At 49.7% G+C, this 22,614-nt stretch overlaps 5 protein-coding genes across 8 annotated transcripts; 4 read left to right on the forward strand and 1 right to left on the reverse strand.

The window, feature by feature from the left end:
* The first annotated feature begins 8,652 nt into the window (after positions 1 to 8,652).
* On the forward strand, positions 8,653 to 11,469 carry LOC101769199 (protein SRG1). Of its 4 annotated transcripts, none has more exons than XR_002675932.1 (4): positions 8,653 to 9,117; positions 9,185 to 9,432; positions 9,520 to 10,177; positions 10,868 to 11,469. XR_002675932.1 is itself a non-coding variant. In XM_004983992.3 (3 exons), exons 1-3 carry the CDS (start codon positions 8,863 to 8,865, stop codon positions 10,124 to 10,126), a joined length of 1,110 nt encoding a protein of 369 aa, XP_004984049.1. In that variant the 5' UTR covers positions 8,654 to 8,862; the 3' UTR covers positions 10,127 to 10,343. The 4 variants fall into 4 exon arrangements, 1 of the variants encoding a protein (XP_004984049.1); XR_002675934.1 differs by having other exon boundaries at positions 10,876 to 11,469; XR_002675933.1 differs by having other exon boundaries at positions 10,884 to 11,469.
* Positions 10,870 to 12,924, forward strand: LOC106804534 (S-norcoclaurine synthase 1). The gene is made up of 3 exons (XM_014805825.1): positions 10,870 to 10,947; positions 11,132 to 11,403; positions 12,918 to 12,924. Exons 1-3 carry the CDS (start codon positions 10,870 to 10,872, stop codon positions 12,922 to 12,924), a joined length of 357 nt encoding a protein of 118 aa, XP_014661311.1.
* A 569-nt stretch (positions 12,925 to 13,493) lies between these two features.
* LOC101769609 (S-norcoclaurine synthase 1) lies at positions 13,494 to 15,182 on the forward strand. The gene is made up of 3 exons (XM_004983993.2): positions 13,494 to 13,896; positions 13,984 to 14,231; positions 14,340 to 15,182. The coding sequence occupies exons 1-3, from the start codon at positions 13,642 to 13,644 to the stop codon at positions 14,947 to 14,949; spliced, it is 1,113 nt and encodes a 370-aa protein (XP_004984050.1). The 5' UTR covers positions 13,494 to 13,641; the 3' UTR covers positions 14,950 to 15,182.
* A 1,293-nt stretch (positions 15,183 to 16,475) lies between these two features.
* LOC101770011 (probable small nuclear ribonucleoprotein G) lies at positions 16,476 to 18,491 on the reverse strand. Its single transcript, XM_004983995.3, has 4 exons — positions 18,287 to 18,491; positions 18,169 to 18,191; positions 16,853 to 16,974; positions 16,476 to 16,752 (listed from the first exon to the last, which is right to left on the reverse strand). The coding sequence occupies exons 1-4, from the start codon at positions 18,319 to 18,321 to the stop codon at positions 16,690 to 16,692; spliced, it is 243 nt and encodes an 80-aa protein (XP_004984052.1). The 5' UTR covers positions 18,322 to 18,491; the 3' UTR covers positions 16,476 to 16,689.
* Positions 18,492 to 19,942: 1,451 nt separating this feature from the next.
* LOC101770684 (protein SRG1) lies at positions 19,943 to 21,689 on the forward strand. The gene is made up of 3 exons (XM_004983996.2): positions 19,943 to 20,232; positions 20,489 to 20,745; positions 20,867 to 21,689. Exons 1-3 carry the CDS (start codon positions 19,972 to 19,974, stop codon positions 21,447 to 21,449), a joined length of 1,101 nt encoding a protein of 366 aa, XP_004984053.1. The 5' UTR covers positions 19,943 to 19,971; the 3' UTR covers positions 21,450 to 21,689.
* Positions 21,690 to 22,614: the final 925 nt, after the last annotated feature.

Here is a 22,614-nt window from a genome sequence, read left to right on the forward strand (position 1 = left end):
TCTTCTTCCCGCGACAGTCTTTGGCCCAGTGGCCCTTCTTGCCGCAGTTATTGCAGAGGGTGCCAGGCAGTGGCTTCCCACCACCGGCGTTCCCGTTCCTCGCGTTCTGGCCGTCATGGCCATCACGTGGTGTGCACCCTGCGCCGCCACGACCGCGTCCGCGCCCTTGGCGCTTGCCGCGGCTGCTGGAGCTCATGCCGCCACCGGAGCTCTCCTGATCACGGCGTGCCTTGCGATGAGCCTCCCAGTCTTCCTCGCAGAGCATCAGGCGCCCCATAGCATCCGTGATCTCCTTTGGCTTGGCCCGTTCCTCGAACACGCGCAGCCGCCCGATGACCTCCTCGATCGACACTCTGTTCAGATCGAGGAACATCTCGAGGGAGACCGCGGCCTGGGACAGCCGATCTGGGACCACCTGCAACAATTTCTTCACTACCTCGGCGTCCGTGATGTTGTCACCGAGGGTGCGTAGGTTGGTGGCGAGTGTCGTGATGCGGATCCCGAACTCGGTGACGCCCTCGCCCTCCTTGAAGGTGAGGATGCCGAATTCGCGGCGAAGCTGCTGCGCGCTGGCGTCGCGCGCGCGATCGTCCCCGATCCGCAACACCTTGACCGCGTCCCATGCCTCCTTCACGGTCCGCTTCCGGGCGAGGGTGCTCCACATCTCGGATGGAACCGAGCGCAGAAGGCCGGCCATCGCCTGGCGATCGTCGTGGTATTCGTCTTCGTCGGGGTCGTCGTTGATGCCGAGATCGACGGCGTCCCAGACGCGGAGGGTCTGGAAATTGACTTCCATGACCAGCGCCCATTCTGGATAATTCGTCCGGGTCAGCATCGGCCACGCGACGTTCGCGGACGGCCGCTCGATGATGCGCTCGACGACGCGCGAACCATCCCGGTTGCGCGATCGGCGGCCTTGGGAGCGGCCACGGCGACGTGGCGGCGAATGCGACTGCTGGACCTTCTTCTCGCCGGAGCCATCACCCGTCTCCCTCTTGACCGGAGACTTCGACGACATGGCGACGGCGAGAATCGGCTCTGATGCCAAATGACAGAACTCCGAATATACGTACACGAACACGAAGTGGCCAATGAGAATTGGTGCTGCAAGCGGCAGCGTTCTGGTGTTCTCTATTTCTATATAAAGAAGATACATGCAGCTCTACATGGTTACTAAATCACGGCACGCTCGTGATCGGCTCCTGCCAGCCGTCGACGACGGGAACAATACCCTGCTCGACTTCCGCGCCTTCCTGCGGTCCGCCTTCTCGCTGCTGCCGGTGCCGGCGCCCATGGTGGCGGCGAAGCCGAGGCTGATGCTGGTGGACCGGCACAAGACGCGCAGGTTCGTGAACACGCCGGAGATCTGGTGACCGTGGAGCCGCGGCACAGCAGCGGCGAGGGCGCCGCCGCGGAGGAGCTCTCGGCGCTGGCCCGCCTCGCGGACTCGTGCGACGTGCTGGTGGGCGCGCACGGCGCGGGGCTGACGCACCTCCTGTTCCTCCGCTCCGGGTCCGTGGTCGTCGAGGTGGTGCCGTACGGCCTCGCCGGGGTGGCGTCCACGTACCGGGACTTCTTCGAGCGGCCGGCGCGGGCGCTGCGGCTCCGGTACGTCGGCTACGACTCTACGAGGTGGCCGCGGAGGAGAGCACGCTGCTGGAGAGGTACGGCGCGGCGCACCCGGTGATCAGCGACCCCGTGGGCGTGTACCGGCGCGGCGAGGCGGAGGGGAAGCCCTACGCGTTCAGGCACTACTGGAACGAGCAGGACATCCGGCTCAACGTCACCACCAGGTTCGGCGCTGTCCTGGCGAGGGGCGTCGGCACGTCGTCGCCCATCGGCGACGGCTCAAGTAGTGCGTGCCGGTCGAGGCCCTGGTATTCCACAGTGTCCTATTGTTGTGCCACCGAAATGCCAAAGCCCTCGAATAGTCAAATGCGTTCCTTGTTTGTAGCATGTTTTAGCACGGCAATGACTGGATGGATCTTACTCCAAGATTCAAACTATTATAAGACCGTCTCCAATAGTATAAGTCAGCTGATAGCTCATAGTTAATGTTGGTCTCATATACATGGTAGGCTGGTTAGATCGTGTTATGAGGGAGAATTGCATTGAAAAGTGAGCGAGACTAGCTTTTCACTTGCTAGTCTCGTACTTATCGCACTGTTTTAACTAGTAAAAAATTGATTGAGCTAGCTCTAAGCTAGACTATTGGAGAGGCAGCACAGAAGGAATTCAACACAATAACGCTTAATTTTTTAGAGGTGGTAGTGGTAGGCAACTAGGCATAGGCAACTAGAACATCATGTTTAGCCCCTATAGCTGCTTTGACATTTGCTGGAAACTTTAGAGGTAAGGATTTTTTTTTGTGTTCTTTCAATTTGGCTGTGATTTGGGAGCGATAGATTTGTCAAGAGCACATTCCCCAAACCACTTTATCACCTAAGCTCATTAGATTTGGATTTCTAAAAAAACTAATCATTTGGTACCCCTCAAAACATTGTGAGCGTCTATCGTCTGTACAATGTCACAAGCGCACACACACTCAACCTTATGAATACACGCACGTAACCCTACCCATATGAGCACATCCAAAAGACTGAGCTGGCAGATACTCAAGATTGACGAAGTCACCACTGGTACCTCGCTATTACTTGGCACGTCGCCTACTATTAATAATTGCCATACGACCCTATGAAGATCACATGCATGTTGCTCAACAGTGGTTCCTTGTCAAGTGGCCGAGCTGTATCTTGGCCTACCGCTATCGGTCTATCGGTACTTCACTGTAAAGAAAGTTGTGGAAAGCAGACATCCAACCACTAATGGATGTAGTTGCGGACTAAAGTTGCTGACTTGAAAATCGGGTCTCCTGCTCCTCTGGAGGGCAGCTTACCTTAACGAACACGAATCTCACCTTGATCACGGTCTTCACTATGTCGATCCTCTTACCAGGGTGGGCTATCAAGGCGATCGGCAAGCTTCCTTAGGCATTTCTGTGGCGGGGCTCAGAAGTTGAGTTGGACGGACATTGTCTAGTGACATGGCCACGAGTTTGTAAACCTCCGGAGCTTGGCGGCTTAGGTCAGTTCAACCTCAAGATTCTAGGTTGGGGCTTGCCAACTCGCTGGGCATGGCTCAAACATATTTTGATTTTTCTAGATATATGGTATATCTAGATGCATAGTATAAATCACGTACCAAAAAAATCAAAACGAATTGTAACTTACAACATAAGGAGTACATAACATAACCGTGGTTTGACTTGCCGGCAACAAATGAAAAGGAGATGGTCGCTTTGTTTGACCCTTCACTTATGTCGTTGTGAATCGTCATTACTATTTTGGATGGACTGTTGGTTTGATGGTTGTTCGGTTGCACAAGTGGCACCAAACACTATGCAAGCTATTAGATGGGTTCGGGATATAGGGGCTCTCATGGTGCAAGTACTAGCAGAGCATTTAAGATTGTAGGACCAAATGCAGGAAATCTATCCATCTCACTCCAAACACCGTTGGCCACTTTTGTGCATATTGCAAATTGCCTACTAGCATAGTACTATCTCCATTTCAAATTCTAAGTTATTCCAACTTTCTTGAAAAGTCAAACTATTTTATGTTTGATCAAAATTATAGAAAGGATCACAAAAGTGTACGGGGCGTGGACTGGAAGGCTGCAGCGGTCGAGCAGACCGCGGACGAAGGTGTCGACCGTAGAGGACGGTAGGCTCGGGTGGAACGGGAAGAAAAGGTAAGGATGAGAATGAATAACACGGGAGCCGTTTGATCGCAATCTAACAGCCAATATCAGTGACTGACGGAAAACCAAAAAATCAATCGACTGGCAAGGAGACACATCCAAAAAAAAGTTACTCATTCTTTTATCTGTATGCGAGCATAAATTAACTTTGGTTTTGGTTGAAGAAGTTGACCAATAGAGTCCATGTACTACAAGTAAGGACTCCAGATGGGAGGAACCATTCCCACTGAACTCAAGCTTTTTTTTTCTTATTGAATATGCAAAAGAGTTGTGCATCTTTGTATTAAGAAAGGAGTACCGACGTTACAACAATGCGCAATGGAAGCATGTGCCGAGAAATTAAGGTGCTATTACAAAACAAAACAACCAGAGGATCGGAGGGAGGGAAACACAGCTAATCCTGAGCCAACTTACTCGCTAAAGAGGCAAAACCCAGGTTTTTTTCTCCCGCCATGATCCAAAGTTGGCCCTCCATCTTGATCTGCATGAGCAGCTGGCCGATCTGCATATGCTCTCCACGGAAAATATGTGCGTTGTGCTACTTCCAAACCCTTCATGTTTTTTTTCTAAGATGTGCATAGCATGTTTTTCATTAAGAAGAAGAGAGAGTTACAACGATGCAAAAGACCCCAAATCACAGAGTTACAAATTACAAAAACCACCACTTGCGACCAGCAATAGAGATACAACAATAGAAAAGGAGGCTACAACACCACCACCACACCCAACACGACCTAAGATGACTCAAACCTGCAAGAGATAAGGACACCATGAACACAAGCACATCACCGATTGCCTAACAACCCGGAGCTAGCGAAGGTAGAGCGAGAATGTCATGATGATGCCTCCAAGGGGGAAGCGACGTCGATGCCGCCATCGTCCGTCTGTCCATGGAGGAGCAAACTAAGTCTTCACCTGGCAAAACCAAATGGATTTGGTGGTCGCAACAACGCTCCCAGTGAGGTGAGCTACATTAAGGAACGCAACCATTGTTGGCACCAACGAATGTTGGGCAAAGCTTTCGCTCAGGCTCCCAAAACCAACTCCACGCAACAAACCACCAAGGGTTGGATGAAAGCCAAATCGATGGGATGGCCACGAGCAATCCACGATGATGACTATGGGGAACATCCGCAGGCTAGCGACCGCCATCACGACGACCCAAAGACGACCAAAGCGATCGCGATGACCAAATTAAAAGACAATCATGGGGGAGAAGGGTGGAGCTGATGCCCTCCCTCCTTCCAGCAACACTTGACGGCGACGTTTGGGGACGACTCGTTGAAGCGGCAACCCGAACACCATGGAGAGGATGAAGACCCATCCTCCCAATCCTACCAGCGAAGAAGATGGCTGGAGGGGGCATGGCCCCATGAGTGACAACCGGGAGCAACCCAAGAGCGAGCGCCACTGCCGTAGGGTGGAAGGAGAGGGGAGCGAGGGAGATGACCAAGAGGCAGTAGGGAAGAATGACTACGGGGCCACTGGAGCACCCTTGGGCGATTTGGTAACCGGCGGCCCGAAGCTGCCCATGCCACTGGAGGAAGAGCGGGGGTGTGGGGTGCGGTAGCCGAGGGGGAGAGGTAGAGAGGGAAAAAAAAGGAGCGACCTTGGGCCACGCCGATGCCACTGGATCGTGGATCCTGCATCGGTGAGAGGGATCTGGTGACCGGCGGGCCAGGAGACCGCCACCACTAGTCGGCAGGCAGTCCTCCAAGCCGCAGGCGTCGGGCGCCGTTCCCTATCGCCCCACCATAGGAGCGCTAGGGGACAAGGGTGTCGACGGCAGGGGCGGCCACAAGAGGGCGAGACCGCGGGCCAGGTCGCAGCAAGAGCGTGGCGGCCCCGACCTGCTGGTGCGTGCACGCACGGCGATGCCAACCGCAACCTGCCCGTCGCAGGCGCCTATGCTAGGGCGTCCACCGCAGATGTGCCGGCGAAGGGGCGGAGATCTGCCACCAAGCACAGAGGAGACGAATCCCGACCATGAGAGCGCAGATCCAAGGCCAGGGCAGGTGGATCCAGCGGGGAGGGCCTCAGCACTACCTTGGTGGCGGCTAGGGTTAGGGCGAGCGGAGAGCGACCTTGGCGCGATGGGGTTGAAGGGAGGAGAGGGAGAGGGAAGGGGATAAGGGAGGGGCGTGCGCAGCTGCCGGCTTCGACGCCACTGCCAGGCGGCCTGGGCGAGCCTCTAGCGGCGCGGGATAGGAGCCCCCGAGTCGCCCTCGGGAGAGAGCGACACGAGGGCCAAACCCTTCATGTGACGAGAGCAAAGAGTAGATCGAATCCTTTCTTCTCCGATTGCCACAAGCATCTCACTTGTCTCTACCAGTCCTCCATCGCAGGGGTGAACCTAGGAAATGGTTGGGAGGGAGGCTGATCCTAGCTTATGAGGAGCTCAAGTGTTTTTCATCTTTAGTTTTTGCATAATTTTGCTTGGAGCTCTGTTGATTTTTAGACCATGGACCCAGGCTGCAGCTCGGGTCCTGGATCTGCCACTGCTCCATCGTGTCGTGCTCATGGTGGGATGGAAACCGGCGACCCAAAGCAGCAATGATCGTTGCCCAAACCGGAATCCCTCTGCAGTCAAGTTCATGAACGTATGTCTGCAGTCACGTTTCATCGTCCTGCCTTGTGAATTCGAAAGAGCAATGCGTGAACAGGTGATTACTTGTTTCCGGCTCCTGATCGCAAATATCTCGGTTCGTGCACACTTCATCGCAGACAGCACCAGCAGTGCATGTGGTCGCACCGACGCCGCCATGGACGCATCCCTCGCTGCTTGCGCCGCACCTATTCGAGTACGTGCTGACCTCCGAGGCTCCTTGGTCGCTCCACCGGCGGCTGAGCTCGGGCAGGCGCCTAGGGTCGCCGCTCCTGAATGGCTTGAGACTTGACCTATTAACAAATCAGCTCTCTTTCCATAAAGATTGATGATATGGCTCCACCGGCGGAAGCATTTACCTGCTCGAGAGGCATGGCCCGTGCGTGTTCTATGTGATGGCGCGAGCTTTGTTAGGAGCACTAGTTCATTGGGTCACTGTAATAATCTTGCAAATAGTCTAAGACACTTCTTGTATTTTTTTTATAAAGACGACACATCTAGTTAGGACTTAGGACTACCATGAGAGACAAGCAAGTACCTGAGTCATTTGTTCTTCCTGTACGACTCCAATATTAGCTACATTAATGGTGGATCAGCCGATCAGGTAATGGTGTTTTGTGAAACATTATCTGCTCAGGATATTTGCAACAAGGTCTGATGGATGCCACTATACCACAACCCCTCTATACCGATTGCATTGGCGTCGGTATAAGCCTATGTACCGACCCACCATCGGTCGGTATAGAGTTATACCGACTCCTCATAGCAGTCACTGTAAGTGGTGTACCAACCGATATCGCTATATCGACATGCTCCCTGGAGATGCATATACACCGAGTGATAGTGGGTTACAGGTTTTTACCGGCCAACAGTTTAAAGATATAAATTTCTATACCGACTAACAATCCAATGCTAATCATTCATATGAACCTAGAAAATTATATATATAATAATAACCTCACACTAACCGTCCAATATCAATCTTTTGAACATTACATATGAAACAGTTAGCTAGACAGAGCTCATAGATTTGAAGCTAACAGACATCAAACACACAAGTGAACATATATAACTTAGTTTTCATTGAAGACAACAGCATTTGTCTTGCCACTAAGCTCAGTCAACCTCATATATTTGGCTTGTCACAGCTTACAGTTCAAGCAAACAGCCACATTAAAAAAAGAAGAGAGGCAGCCAACCTAGACCAAATCAGTCTCTACACAGCCATAAGTTTGGCTTGTCACAACACACATGTGATGTTTGGCTACACAATTACGCAAACTCATCACATGACACAACAAAAATGTCTCAAATCTGTCCAAAACAAAATAGCATCGGCGAGCACTGATCCGCTTGCCACCGACAAACTTTGTAAACTTTGACATTCAAAAATGTTTTGAACAAACCATTGTTTTCAGTTCTTTCCAAATACATCTTTCTTGAACTATATTAGAGAGGTACTACTCTGCTTGGAAAAGAATGTTTATTTTTAAAGAGGCAACCGACAAGATTTGCCGCACATATATTGACAGAGAAGGAACAACTTACAAATCTTTGAAAAAGGAATAACTTACAACAAGATAAACAGACAAGACAAGCCACCATAACAGGGCACGACTAACCGACAAATCCACTACTGCAATGACAGCGAAACCACTGCTGCAATGGCCTGATTATCATGGATCTGCTCCCTGACATTTTTAGGGAGTTTCCCTATACTGCTTGTTACATATAAATACTTGAAGTTTGTTTTACATGTAGATACTCGAAGTTTACGTGTACATTTGAACATATCCGTTTGAGCTCCTCCACAAGCGGATGGCGAGGCATGGAAGGGGAAGTCATCAAATAAAGAGGAAGTCATGAAATAAAGCGACAATGTTTCTGTTCCGGCACACAGCACACTACACTTGCCATGCACCACATCACACCCAAGGCGAAACGACCAGACCGAAACATAACGTGCTAACAAAAGCTCATCATCAATTAGACAATTATTACAGAGAATGATTGGTTAGCTTTAAAATCATGTCGAGTTTTGCCGATTAAATGCTAGTAGGTCCAACTACCGGTTCTGGTGGCTGCTCCATCAATCAGGATTGTGTGCGGAGGCTGTAGGAGATAGAACGTAAAGGCTGTGTCCATATTTTCGACTGCATGGCCGACCATCCTACTCATCCTTATCATGTCTCATAGCAATATTTTAAGGAACAACGAGGGGCCAGCGGCCCACCTGAACTTCTTCTCATTGCAACGAAAGGGAGGGACGAACCCAAGTACAGCAAGCAAATAAGCATACAAAAGGAAGGCGGAAAGCTAGAGTTAATTTACATTTGCCAAGGAGCGGCACCAGGACGATAAGGCTCCTGAAAGGGAGATGAGTTTATCCCATAACACTCATCAGTCCTTATAAATATGATAGCAGGACCTGAATGTAAGTCGTGCAGAGCCAGAGCCGTGCGTGTTGGCCAATTGGGAGGTAGAGACGACGCAGAACAATGGAGGCCGCTGCCGCCAAGCTCGTCATCAGGGAGAAGATCACGGGCGCCACCGCGGCCGTGTTCGCGGGCTCCGTCGAGATCCCCGAGAAGTTCATCAGGACCACGGAGGTCCAGGAAGCCGGTGCCGTCGTCAGCGAGGACGAGGTGTTCGAGCTACCGGTGGTAGACATGGCAAAGCTTCTTGATCCGGAGCTGTCGGCGTCAGAGACGGCAAAGCTTGGCTCCGCGTGCAGAGACTGGGGTTTCTTTCAGGTTAGGACGATCCTACATATACATGTATCCAGAATATAGATGAAATCCTTCCTTTTCTTTCTGCCAGCTAACACACCATGGGGTAGACGAAGCCGCGATGCAGCAGATGAAGGACAGCGCCGCGCAGTTCTTCGGCCTGCCACTGGAGAGCAAGAACTCGGTTGCAGTACGAGATGGTGGTTTCCAAGGATTTGGCCACCATGTGAACGCGTCTTCAGGCGATAAGATAGACTGGGCGGAGAACATGTTCCTCTTCACGGAGCCAGTCCAAGACAGGGACATGGACTTGTGGCCTGCGAACCCACCCACATTCAGGTGTGTCAATTTTCTTTTCCGGTTGTTCTGATTAGATTTAATTCATGGCATTGATCGATTCTCGTCGACCTGCTCCCTCGATCCTAGGCATGCCCTCGACAGCTACTCCGTCGAGATCAGCAACCTTGCAAGGCGCCTGCTGGGATTCATGGCAACTGATCTTGGAGTCAGTCAAGAGGCGCTCCAAGGGGCTTTCTTCGGCGGCGGCGACGCAGACGACGACACCGGGAGGCAGCCGAAGCAGCAGTGCACGGCCATGCACTATTACCCTCCGTGCCGTCACCCGGAGAAGGTGCTGGGCTCACTGCCACACACCGACACCCTGGGCCTGACCGTGCTGATGCAGGTCGACGACACGCCGGGCCTGCAGATCAAGAGGGGCGGCCGGTGGATCCCCCTGCGGCCGCTGCTGGGCGCCGTTGTCGTCATCGTCGGCGACATCCTCGACGTCCTCACCAACGGCACCTACGTCAGCGTCGAGCACAGGGTGGTCCCGGACGCCGAGAGAGGCCGGACCAGCGTGGTGATGTTCCACGAAGCCTCGGTTCAAGGGTTCGTGACGCCGCTCCCGGAGCTCCTCACCGGAGGCGAGGCACGGCCACGCTATAGATCCATCGGAACACTGGAGTACAGAAAGGGCAGTAGCAGAGCACTGGCGCAAGGGAGACGGTTCGTGGACACCCTCAGAATGTAAAGAACCGCGCAGCAACTTCGATTGCTGTCCTGAATCCTGATCGAGATGAACGTACGTACCTCCCGTGCCCCTATATATGTGTACCGAAATAAAGAATCCTTATAATTTGTGCAATGCAATATATGCATGAACCCTCATTTTTAGATTCCATTTACCTTCATACTACCTTCTAAACTTTGACGTTGATATATGTTCAAAACGGTGGATATTTGTTGTACTATGTGAGTTTGCATTGCTTGACTGAATTTTTTTTAGATCCGACACTTTGTGACCGCATACAACAAATTTTCATAATATTCTCAGCACAAGCACTGATCATCAATATAATAATATTAAGAAAAAGAGCACACAAATAAGATAAAGTAATCATATGAAGTCTACTACTATTATTATTATTTCTTCATCCACTCTTAGTGAAAATGTCAAAAGAATGACCTCCAGTGTTCTTCTTACTAGATGTATTGTCTCCCGCGTGTTCTTATATTGCAACAGTGCCTATAATTATTGCAACAGTGCCCAAAATTATAGGCAATAACTTTTCCAAAAGTAGTATCTGCATAAAGAAAGTGAATCTTTTTTTCTCGAAAATCAAATCATTACGAGTACACCAAATTGCCCACGTTAAACCTGCGAACCCACTCACATTCAGGTGTGTCAATTTTCTTCAATGGTTCCGATTAGATTTATTAATTGGTGGCCTGATTATAATCGATTTGCTCCCCGATGCCCTCCTACTCCTAGTCATGGAGTTCGACAGCTACTCCATCGAGATCAGCAACCTTGCAAGGCACCTGCTGGGATTCATGGCAACTGACCTTGGAGTCAGTTAAGAGGCGCTGCGAGGTATCTTCTTTGGCGGCGGCGACCAAGACAATGACGACACCAAGGGGCAGATCGTATCCATGCACCACTACCCTCCGTGCTGGCATCGGGACAAGGTGGTGGGCATCACGCCGCACACCGACACCATGGGCTGCCTGACCTGCAAATCAAGAGGGGTGGCAGGTGGTTCCCGTGCATCCGCTGCCGGGTGCCCTGGTCGTCAACGTCGGCGACGTCCTCACCAACGGCGCCTACGCCAGCGTCAAGCACATGGTGGTCCTCGACGCCGAGAGGAGCCGCACCACCGTGGCGATGTTCCACGACGCTTGTGTTGGAGGCCTGGTGACGCCGCTACCGGAGCTCCTCAGGGGATGCGACACACGGCCACGCTATAGGTACATCAGGAAACTCGAGTACAGAAATGGCAGCACTGGAGCACTGGCCCAAAGGAGACGGTATGTGGACAGCTTTTTTAGGTACATACGCACACAGCTGCACACATCACACTCACACCGCACGAACACACATACGTGCGTGTCCATATATACACACACTAGATGTGCGTGTCCATACACACACTAGAGAAGAGATTGGAGAGGTAACTGTCCTCGTTGCGTGGGAAAGCACAGTACTACTCAACACGCACGCTTGTGTCGAGAAAAAAAATCCTGAAAAACTCGAAGGAATTCGTCCCACTGCGATCAAACCCACGACCTCGTTTGGAGGCTGGCGCTACTGAGGCCAGTTTGCAAGGTACGTGGACATCCTGATGATATAGCTAGAAAGCTATCGATGACTCTGAGTCCAAGAGCAATTTCGGACAAATGAATGGTGTGCTTATTCAAGTTCAGTGCAGTGCATGGTATACCTCCCATTCCAATATCTCAATCTAATAATAAATAATAACATAAATATAATATAAAGTACGGAAGAAATCCTTCACACCTTCTGCCAGCTTCTTTTTGGTACGTTGTTTTCTCCGTATGCGATGAGAAACTTTGATTCTTGCCGGAGAAGTCGACCAATAGAGTCCATGTACTGCATACAAGGACTCCATGACCCTAGGACCCTATTTGGTACAGCGTGTGGGTGGAAGCTCTTCTCGAACAAGCTGTAAAAATATGGAAACAACACTTCAATGAGAAGCAGGTATGATCCAGCTTTTGCATTTCAATATAAATAGAAGTGATGAGGGAGAAGTGCAGCCAGAGGAAGACACAGAAAACGCACTATTTGCCTGCTAATTTTAGCTTATTTTGGCCATAAGTAGGATTTAAGCTGTTCGAAACAAGATCTAGGTACAACACACAAGGAAAAAAATTCAAATATGAGACGGGAAGAGAAATCGGATAATTAAAAATAATCGAATCTCAGCGCACAATAGCCCTATCGCCGGAGGAGGTAGAAGAACATGTCCCGTAAAGACGCCGCTGGCAAAAGGCATCACGATAAGCGCAACGGTGCTAATAATGAACACAGAGACGAAAAGCGCCAGCAAAGAGGATGGCCATGAGCCCCGCTTGGGAACTGCTCCTGCGGCTACTCATTTATGCCCTTTGGCCGGTTCGCCGCGCGGCTAAGTTCGCGCTGACGTCCTTCGACATTGCGTTCATGCTAGTGACATTTCAAAGATCAATGTCGAAAGCTGAAAGACCGTGTCACTCTTCTAGCGACCCCTGTGACCCGGCGCTGCATGCCGCATGCGGCATGGAGCTCACGGCAGCAATGCTCAATGGGTATGTCTCCCCGCCACCTTGCAGTTGAGTTGGGGAAAAAACTCAAGGGATTTTGGATCTAGAGTTTTAGATTTCGAGAAAAATTTAGGTTTGGCTTTGGATTTGCGTCTCTAGTTTGGACGAGTGTCTCTATCCCTCTATTTATCGAGGAGGCGGCCACAATCATAGGTTGGGTAGCACCCTAAGGAAGATGTGAATTGTGAAGTTTTGCGGCATCATGTATTCAATTTCAGGAGGTAACGGAGTGAGCATGGGAGACAGCAAGAGACTGTGGGTGCGAGTTTTGTATCGGCTGACGACACGGATGTCTTATATTGGCAGAAGGAAGAAAGTAGGGAAGGGCGCTCGTCGCATGAAGATTTTGGGAATTTTTTGATTGCAGAGAAGGGTCACAAGTTTGGGGGATAAATCAAATCAGACTTTTAAGCGGTGGGCTACACTTTTGTGTATATTTAATAATCGAGCATTTAACCACTCAACTTAGGAAACTACGTCGACTTTACCGAACTATGCAACTTAACAAATTTTAGATTTAGAAATACACTCCTGGAGTTTGTGGATTTTCTTGTAAGTTGACGGACCTCCGATGCATTATAAAAAAAAATTCTAGCACAAGTTCATATGGATGAGTGTCGTGCTCGTATGCAAACACATACTTTATTTTCAAAAAATACTAGCAGGTCCTAACTAGTTGTCACAGTGTCCTTTGTTCCACCAACCGGTAACCAGTATATTCTGCAAGTAGAGAATCATATAGGATTATGTAGATTTACCTTTTTTTTTTCCTCAACCGAAGTATTTACCATGAAAACGAGAGGCTAGCTGCATGCTTGATTTTTGAAATTGAGGTGGTTAGGTTTGGCCTAATGAGCATGCTTATAAAAATTTAAGCCCTCAATGTATCTCGTGCGGTGCCGTGCTGTGTCCACTTGGGAGGTACACAAGCAAAATTAAACAATGGAGGCTACTGCCGCGAAGCTCATCGGCAGGGAAAAGATCACGGGCGCCACCGCGGCCCTGTTCGCTGGTTCCGTCGAGGTCCCTGAGAGGTTCCTCCGAACCAAGGAGCTCCAGGCAGCCGGTGTGGTCGTCGGCGACGACGAGACGTTCAAGCTGCCGGTGGTAAACATGGCAAAGCTTCTTGATCCGGAGCTGTCGGCGTCGGAGACGGCAAAGCTTGGCTCCGCCTGCAGAGGCTGGGGTTTCTTTCAGGTCAGCCAGGGTGGTCCTGTCCAGAATATCATCCTGTATGATGAAATTTATGTTCTCCTCACATACCAAATTCCTTTTATTCTGTAGTTAACAAACCATGGCGTCGACGAAGCAGCGACGCAGCTGATGAAGGACAGCACTGCACAGTTTTTCAACCTGCCACTTGAGAGCAAGAACACCGTGGCAGTCCGAGAAGGCGGTTTCGAAGGATTTGGCCACCACTACAACGGATCCTCAAGCGATAAGCTGGACTGGGCAGAGAACCTGTTCCTCTACACGCAGCCAGTCCAGGACAGGGACATGGAGTTCTGGCCTGCTAACCCACCCACCCTCAGGTACGTCCATTTTCTCCATTGCACGACTCCATTTCCATCGGATCATATACCTTCGAGGCCTGATCGAGGCATGAACGGCGGCTCAACCGATTGCATCGGCGGTGGCAGGCACGCGCTCGACAGGTACTCCGTGGAGATGACGGACCTTGCAAGGCGCGTGCTGGGTTTCATGGCGGCCGACCTCGGGGTCAGTCGGGACGCGCTCCTAGGCGCCTTCTTCAGCCGGGACGACCACGACGACGACACCCTGAAGCCCAAGATGCAGAGCGTGGCGATGCACCACTACCCTCCGTGCCACCACGTGGACAAGGTGCTGGGCATCGCCCCGCACACCGACACGCTGGGCCTGACCTTCCTGCTGCACGCTGACGACACGCCGGGCCTGCAGATCAAGAGGGGCGGCAGGTGGTTCCCCGTGCGGCCGCTACCGGGCGCCTTCGTCGTCAACGTCGGCGACATCCTCGATGTTCTCACCAACGGCGCCTACGGCAGCGTCGAGCACAGGGTGGTCCCGGACGCCGAGAGGGGTCGCACCACCGTGGCGACGTTCCACGACGCGTGTGTCCGAGGGCAGGTGGCGCCGCTGCCGGAGCTACTCGGGGTAGGAGGCGGAGAGGTGGCGGCACGCTACAGGTCCATCGGGAAACTTGAGTTCAGGAAGGGCAGCGCCAGAGCCACTGCCCAAGGGACTCGGTTCCTGGACACCATCAGGATGTAAACAACCGCAGCTACTTTACTTGGATTGTTGCCACTGTCCAAGCTGAATTGGAACAGAGTTTGCCAAGAATTGTATCTGATGGCCGAGAAGAATGACCAACACATGCTCATCTACGAATGAGTCTTCCCTTGGCCGATAAGTTTTGTGGAAAACTAAGTTAATCCACGAACGCCGGAGAACAGTGAAAAGTCGATGCAGGAATGCAGCAAGTGTCCTTGCGCTTTTTTTTTTTTTTTTTACAAAAGAACGCAAGCAGCGAACTGATGCCATTAGAAGAGTGGAACATATGCAGCGGTATGGACTATGGAATAATAGCAACAAGCTGTTCAATATGTCATTAGCTTTCTGAATCAATACGTAGGTGACCTTTCCCGTAATAACATATTATATCAAGTGTAACTAACGTTTTTTAAACAAAATTATTATGTGGATACTGCTTAGTTTTCTAGTACACTTTTAAATTACACGCAACTCAACTTTAGTAAAAAAATTACACACGCGCGTCACGAGCCAGCGGAAACAAAAGGCTTCACGACACTCGAGTGGGACAAATTAATCTAGATAACTGTAGCCCCCTTGCAGGGCTTATCGTGACAGGGCTTATCCTGACCGTTGGTAGAGCTTCAGCTCCAGCTTCTCCTGACTCCTCTGGCTCCTTTGATAGGGCTCCAGCTCAGACTTCTCCTGCAGCTCTAACTGAAGCCCTACCAAACACTTTGTAAAAAAACAGCTCCATTTCTAGAACACCAAATGAGCCAGAGCCATTGCCAGAGCCAAAAACAAGTGCAGCCAAAAACAAGTGGCTCCTCTAGATCCTCCCCATTTTAGGAGCCGGAGCCGTACAGAAGGCATAGTCAAATCAACTAGCTAACTACTGAGCCGACTATCACAACACCAAATAAATCCAAGAGAATATGAATTATGAAACTACGCATCTTCTGTATCTACGAAACCATGGGTCGACTAAGCAGTAATCCAGCAGACGAAGACACTAGCATCGTGTGTAGTTTGTTCCTGCAGTCATGAAAATTTTGAATAATGGGCATTGGCCATACTGGTCTAGCTGTTAGTTAAGTGCAATATCCATATACTGAAAACAATTCACTATTTGTTACTTAGCAAAATTCCATTGATAGAGCGTGTCAAAAAAATACCAACTGCAAAGTTACCCAGGACCTGCAGAAAATGTGTTCATACCAACTCCTTGCATGAACCAGCCACTGCTCCTTGGTCCTCATGAATCTCTTCAACAGGTATTCATGCATCTGGATCTGGGAGGGTCTACCAGCCAGCCCAAGTCAATTTGTACAAATTCTGGAGAACATGCTACAAAAACATTACCAAGTACATGATGAAGACACTCCAATGGAACCACTGTCCCTCACAAAGCAACAGGCGATGCGGTAACAAATGCAGAACCACTCATCGCCCGCAGTAAAGCTGAGTGAGGCAATTCATGTAGTCACCTTTGAACCAGGAGCCAGCACAGGTAGCTAGGCCTGCTGTGAAGGTGACAATCATGCATAAACAAGCTGAGTTAAATTGAATTTATCATAAGCAATGGCAGAAGAATTACATAATCACAATCAAGGAGTACAAACGGCGGAACAGGGCTAAACTTTTCACGTCCAAAGTTATATTGCTGTGCAAATATTGTCAACGTACAACAGGACTGATAACATTTACATCAGTATTCAAGCAGCAGGGGCTACATCTACTGAAGCTGAGTGATGATTCACTTCACTGAGACTTGGCAACAGGCTCCAGCGCCTCGATCATGACAACACTATTTCCCCTGATAACCTGCAGATGAACGCTGGTCAGCATATGATGATGTATATAACCAATCCAATCTGAAGTACATGTTAAAATTACTAACAACACTCAGCAAAAGGTAACCTACCACCATTCCAATATCAGTCTTGTCATTTCCATTGACCTCAACAGTGTTATCCACCACCAGATTCATGAACTGATCAAATCCTCGGAGTGTGCCAATAACAACACGGTTTGCATTCAGCTTGACTGGAGAAATGATCAAACAGGAAAAAATTAGCCACTAAATATCTGTATACCACTATGAACATCTTCTAGTCACCTAACAGTCATTAACAAACAGATTGAACTGCCCAGAATACTTTAAACAAGTATTGCTGGTTAAAAAAACTAAACTACAAAATGAGCAGCAGGCATATCACACTTTGGTTGTGCTAGTTACTGTCACATTTCACACTATGCAGAAGAATTGCTTCCTTCCAGTGGATCGAATTTGATGCAAAATTCATAAAGCCAAAGTGGTTCTTACAAAAAAAACACTTGGAAAGTAAAGTATGATTTGTTTCTGGCCACCAGTTTGATAGAGCTATTCAGACCACGAACAGCAGCTATCGGATCCCTGAAATATAAATTCAAAAAGGTTGATATGGCAGCCTATCAGAGTAACTATGACAATAAAAAGCCTCATTTGGAACTTAATCCATAGCTTTTTGAAATATCATCATCATGTAGGGCAGCCATCCATCACAGATCAACAAAAGAAACAAGTATGAAAACTAATGAGAAAACATGACAGTAGACCTTAATGTCTACTCACCACTCTCTATCATAAACATGAATACAGAGTACCAAAAGAATTGCAACTATCAGAAGACTGACCTCAATACAGTATACCATTCTAAAGATGAAATGAAAAAGCGAGTATTCATGCCCTATCAGAGTAACTATGACATTAAGCTTCATCTGGAGATAAATCCATAGCTTTGATATAATGTTCATCATATAGGGCAAAATACGAAATCACAAACGAAGCACATAAAAGATGCATAATCATCATGCATGATCAGCCTTGAAAACAAACTAGAAACACAAGATTTTTAATGATGCAACTGCAACTCCTGGAGAAATAAAATAGAATTTGGTTCAGCTAAGCTAACAAGGAGCAAATATCACATCTTCCCCACTTGGTGGGGAGATTAAGGGATGTTTTGGATATCACATTCCCCACTATTGAAGTGCTGCTAGTGAGAATGTGGTATAGTTAGTCGATTTACTCAAAAACTGGGTACCGCCTAATCACCAATCGCTAAGATTAAACATACTGGGCACGCACGTTCCGTCTTTAACATCAAAGGAAACCTTATTCACACAAGAAACTTCTCGGAGGCAAAACGACAGGGAAACTATTGGGATTTGTGATTTGAAGTCGAGAGATTCACTTACTCTGAAGCTTCTTGTCCATGTACCTGCGACGCCACAAGAGACAAACCAAAATCAGCATAAAGGAGCGGAATAGACCAAGATCTAACTATGAACAGAGTCAGATGCTGCGAGCGCTTACTTCTTGAGATCCGGAGGCTGCCCCGATCGGCTCATGGCGGCTACCTAGCCTCGAACGCGGGACGGGTGTAGGGAGCTCTGGGAGCTTCGCCCGGCCTTCTCCTCGAGACGAAACCCTAGCAGCAGCCGAGGACCCGAAGCGGAAGCGAGCAGTCCAGCTTTAAAAGGGGCGGGCGGGGAGGTCAGGGGAGGCAGCAGCCAGCCGCCGCCGCCTCCAACTCCAAAACCCTAACGCGATCGAGACGTTGAGGCCTTCAGGCCGTAGGTTCGAGTAGTCATGTGGGCCGTCAACGAGCTCCAGCTGCTGTTTGCAGGAGGCCCATGAGCAGCTCGTCCCTGTGGGCTCCAAGAATTGGAACGGCCCAAGATCAGCATCCGCCGGCCCATCGCATCCACCGCCGCTCTCGATGTGAGGGAAAAAAACAGCCTACATGAATTATCACCCCCAACAAACTACGTGTATACATTGAATATGTTACTGCAGACTGTTAGTGACGCTTTACACATCGGTGTTCCAAGTGTTATCTAACTACTATCGCATCATCTTGAAAACAAAGAAAGCCGAGTGTTGTGCTGCTGTCGTCACCATTCACCAGACTATTGAATCAGTTTCACAAATTGTTGCATTCTCCAACCGCTAGCACATCAGCTTTTGCTTCCAGCACACAGGTCATTGCAGTCTTCGTGATAATGGTTTGTAGGATTGTCTCATTAATGTGTTTATATTCTGGCACCTTGTTTAGAACTAAACCATAACTTTAAATCTTTCTTACACTGATGGAAAACCCACCTTTAGCTCCGGTTGGATAGAGCTATAGATCCCGAAAATCCAATCGAGACTAAGTTTTCGAGACAAAAGAGGGACTTCTTTAGTTCCGGGTCATTACCCCCTTTAGTCCCGGTTGGTATTACCAACTGGGATTAAAAGAAAAGGTGCCCTGCTCCGCTCCGCCGGGCCCACGCTAGGCTCGCCAGGCTCCCGCCGGCTGGCCACCCGTACATGCCCCCGGCACACCGCTCGCCCTGTAAGAGGAGAGAAGATAAGGGATGAGAGAGGAGGAAAGAAGATAAAGGAGGGGACAGCAGGAGATAAGGTGGAAAGAGAGAGTGGGGGAGATAAAGACTCCATGAAAACATTTAGTCTCGGTTGGAATTAACAATCAGGACTAAAGGAGAGCCTCTAGTTGGTTGTGTTTTCAACCGGGATAAAAACTCCCCTCGTCCTACTAGCTGTTACAACCGGGACTAAAGGAGACTCTTTAGTCCCGGTTCCCGGTTGGTAATTCCAACCGGGGATTAAAGGGAGGGCCTTTAGTTCCGGTTGTATTTTCAACCGGTTGATATTACTAACCGGGACTAAAGAACTCCTGTTGGTGGTCATTGGTGGTGGATTTTTGACCCGGAGCTAAAGGCATTTTAATCCCGAGTCTAAAGTCAACCGGAACAAAAGTTCCTGGACGGAAGATCGTATGCTTCACTTGAGTATTAATAAAATCTTAATGCGAGCCACGGGCCAAGCGCGCGGGACAAATTAGCATACGTGTTCGATCATGCGAGCCGCGCGGCAAACAATTAACTAGTTCTTACTCTTAAACAAAAACCACATTCTATAAGCCTATTAATCCCACTCCCATCCCTTTGACCAACAAAATCGCGCCCAATTAGCAGGTACTAACGCGGAGTGCAATGGAGGCTGCTGCCGCCAAGCTCATCAGCAGGGATAGGATCACGGACGCCGCCGCGACCTTGTTCAGCACCAACTCCGTCAAGCAGATCCCTGAGAGGTTCATCCGGACCGACGAGCTCCAGGCAGCCGGCGCGGTCGTCAGCGATGGTGAGGCGTTCGAGCTGCCTGTGGTGGACATGGCAAAGCTCCTGGATCCGGAGTCGTCGGCGTCGGAGACGGCAAAGCTTGGCTCCGCGTGCAGAGACTGGGGTTTCTTTCAGGTCAGGATCGATCTCCGTTTTCCCTCGCATATTATTGTGACATATCAAGGGATCAAAAATTCTCCGTGAATTGCGTGAAACTTTGATCTTTTTGTCATAATCGAAATCACTGTTCATCCTACTCACCGAAAGATCTACCTTTTTAACTCAAATTTCACCTAAAATTTCGCGATGGAAACCGAAAAATGCCAAAAAAAACAAAATTTAAAACCCTCATATGAGCTACTTATGAGCTATGATACCTCCTTCCCCGTAGCTGACGAACCATGGAGTTGACGAGGCGGTGATACAGCGCATGAAAGAAAGCGCTGCAGAGTTCTTCAGCTTGCCACTGGAAAGCAAGAACGCCATAGCGTTTCAAGGGGGCGGCGACAAGTTCCAGGGGTTCGGCCACCATTTCAGCGGTGGGTCATCGGCTGGTAAGCTTGACTGGGCAGAGTGCGTGCTCCTCGTCACGCAGCCAGTCCAAGGCAGGAAAACGGAGCTGTGGCCTGCTAACCCGCCATCATTTAGGTCTGTGTGGCTGTGTGTTCATGTCCATTATCATGCATCCTCGTTCCGACCAGTTTCCTTTTATTCCATTCAGTAATTTTCTAGTCTAATTAATCTTCTGCTCCATGATGGATTCCGCCAGAGGCACGCTTGACAAGTACTCCATGGAGATGACGGGTCTTGCAAGGCGGCTGCTCAGATTCATGGCGATTGACCTTGGCGTCAGCCAAGAGGCCCTCCTTGACGCCTTCTTCAGTGGGGACGCCGAGAAGGGGCAGAGCATGGCGATGCACCACTACCCTCCGTGCCGCCACCCGGAGAAGGTGCTGGGCATCCCACCGCACACCGACGGGCTGGGCCTGACGGTGCTGCTGCACGCCGACGACACGCCGGGCCTGCAGATCAAGAGGGGCGGCAGGTGGTTCCCCGTGCGGCCGCTCCCGGGCGCCTTCGTCGTCAACGTCGGCGACATCCTCAATGTTCTCACCAACGGCGCGTACGCCAGCGTCGAGCACAGGGTGGTCCCGGACGCTGAGAGGGGCCGGACCACCGTCGTGGTGTTCCAGGATGCTTCCGTTGATGGGATGGTGAAGCCGTTCCCGGAGCTCCTCGGGGGAGATGAGGCGCAGGCACGCTATAATTCCATCGGGAAGCTTGAGTACACCGAGGGCAACTTCAGAGCACTGGGCGAAGGCACACGGTTCCTAGAGAGCCTGAAGAAGTAGAATGCTCGTTTCAAAAGAAGTAGAATGCACGCACCAGCTACATGTGCATCCAAGATCTCAACACCGAAGCAACTTCTCAAGAAAGAGCTGTGTACGTGCTCCTTTGTTGCTTGTGTCTCAAATCAAGTTCTCAAAGTGATCTCCATTCCAGAATACAAAAATAAAAGCATCCTTGTTTTGTAAATTGTAATGTGCAATGTACCTTTGATATTCTTTAAGGCCTTAAGATAATTATCAGTATCTTTAAGGTTAAAAACCCAGGATATTGGGATCATTTAAGACGTTACTAAAAGCTGCTGATCGGTGAACTGATGGACTTCGTTCAACCCATGGCAGCATATATAGTCCAGGGATCAGAGGCGGGATGGAAGGAGGCAGCGGGCATCCTAAAATTTCAATTTTGATTGATTATGGCGCGTCCATGAAAATTTTTGATCTCTCTTTGAGCGGGCTACTAAATCTCCATGGAGAATTTGGAAGTGGCACGAGGATTTCGGCTATTTTGGTTGGTGCGGTTTCTTTCGTCTAGGCATGTGAAATTTCGTAGGGGAAGAGGCGATGCGTGGATGGTAGGTGCGGCAAGGGAGAGACAGGCCAGGTTAAGTGGGAGGGAACGATCAGTGCACCGTGGGACATGAAGCGCTTCCCTGGAGCACTGGATGGAAGTATGGAACGGAGTAACTCAGCCTAGCTAGCTCATTTGTTCAACAAATGAGATTAACTTCTCATTTGTCTCTGCGTTAGTCGCTTACGCGCAGATCAACCGTGGACGGAGGGAGTAAATTAAAGTAGCATGAGAACTTAATTAATTAGCACATGACTTTTCCTATGTCTTTTTCTGAGTACACCCTCACTAGCGAGGTGCACCTAGTACACCTATACAACTAGCTTGAAGAAGTAGCTCGTAGCATCGTGACATTATGGCCTGGTTTGGTTCCATTTGCTTATTTTTAAGCAAGTGTCACATCAATATTTAGATACGAATTGAGACTATGAGCCACATACTATTGCTAGGTTCCTTTGCGTACTTGGAGGCTCTCGCGAGAGAGGGAGTACTCAGAAATAGATATAGCAAAAGTCGTGTGTGAGTTAATTCAGTTCTCATGCTACTTATAATTGACTACTCGTCACGGGTGGATCTGCGCGTGAGCGACGACGCATAGGC

This window comes from Setaria italica, chromosome IX (assembly GCF_000263155.2).
Source record: "Setaria italica strain Yugu1 chromosome IX, Setaria_italica_v2.0, whole genome shotgun sequence".
NCBI classification, from domain to species: domain Eukaryota; kingdom Viridiplantae; phylum Streptophyta; class Magnoliopsida; order Poales; family Poaceae; genus Setaria; species Setaria italica.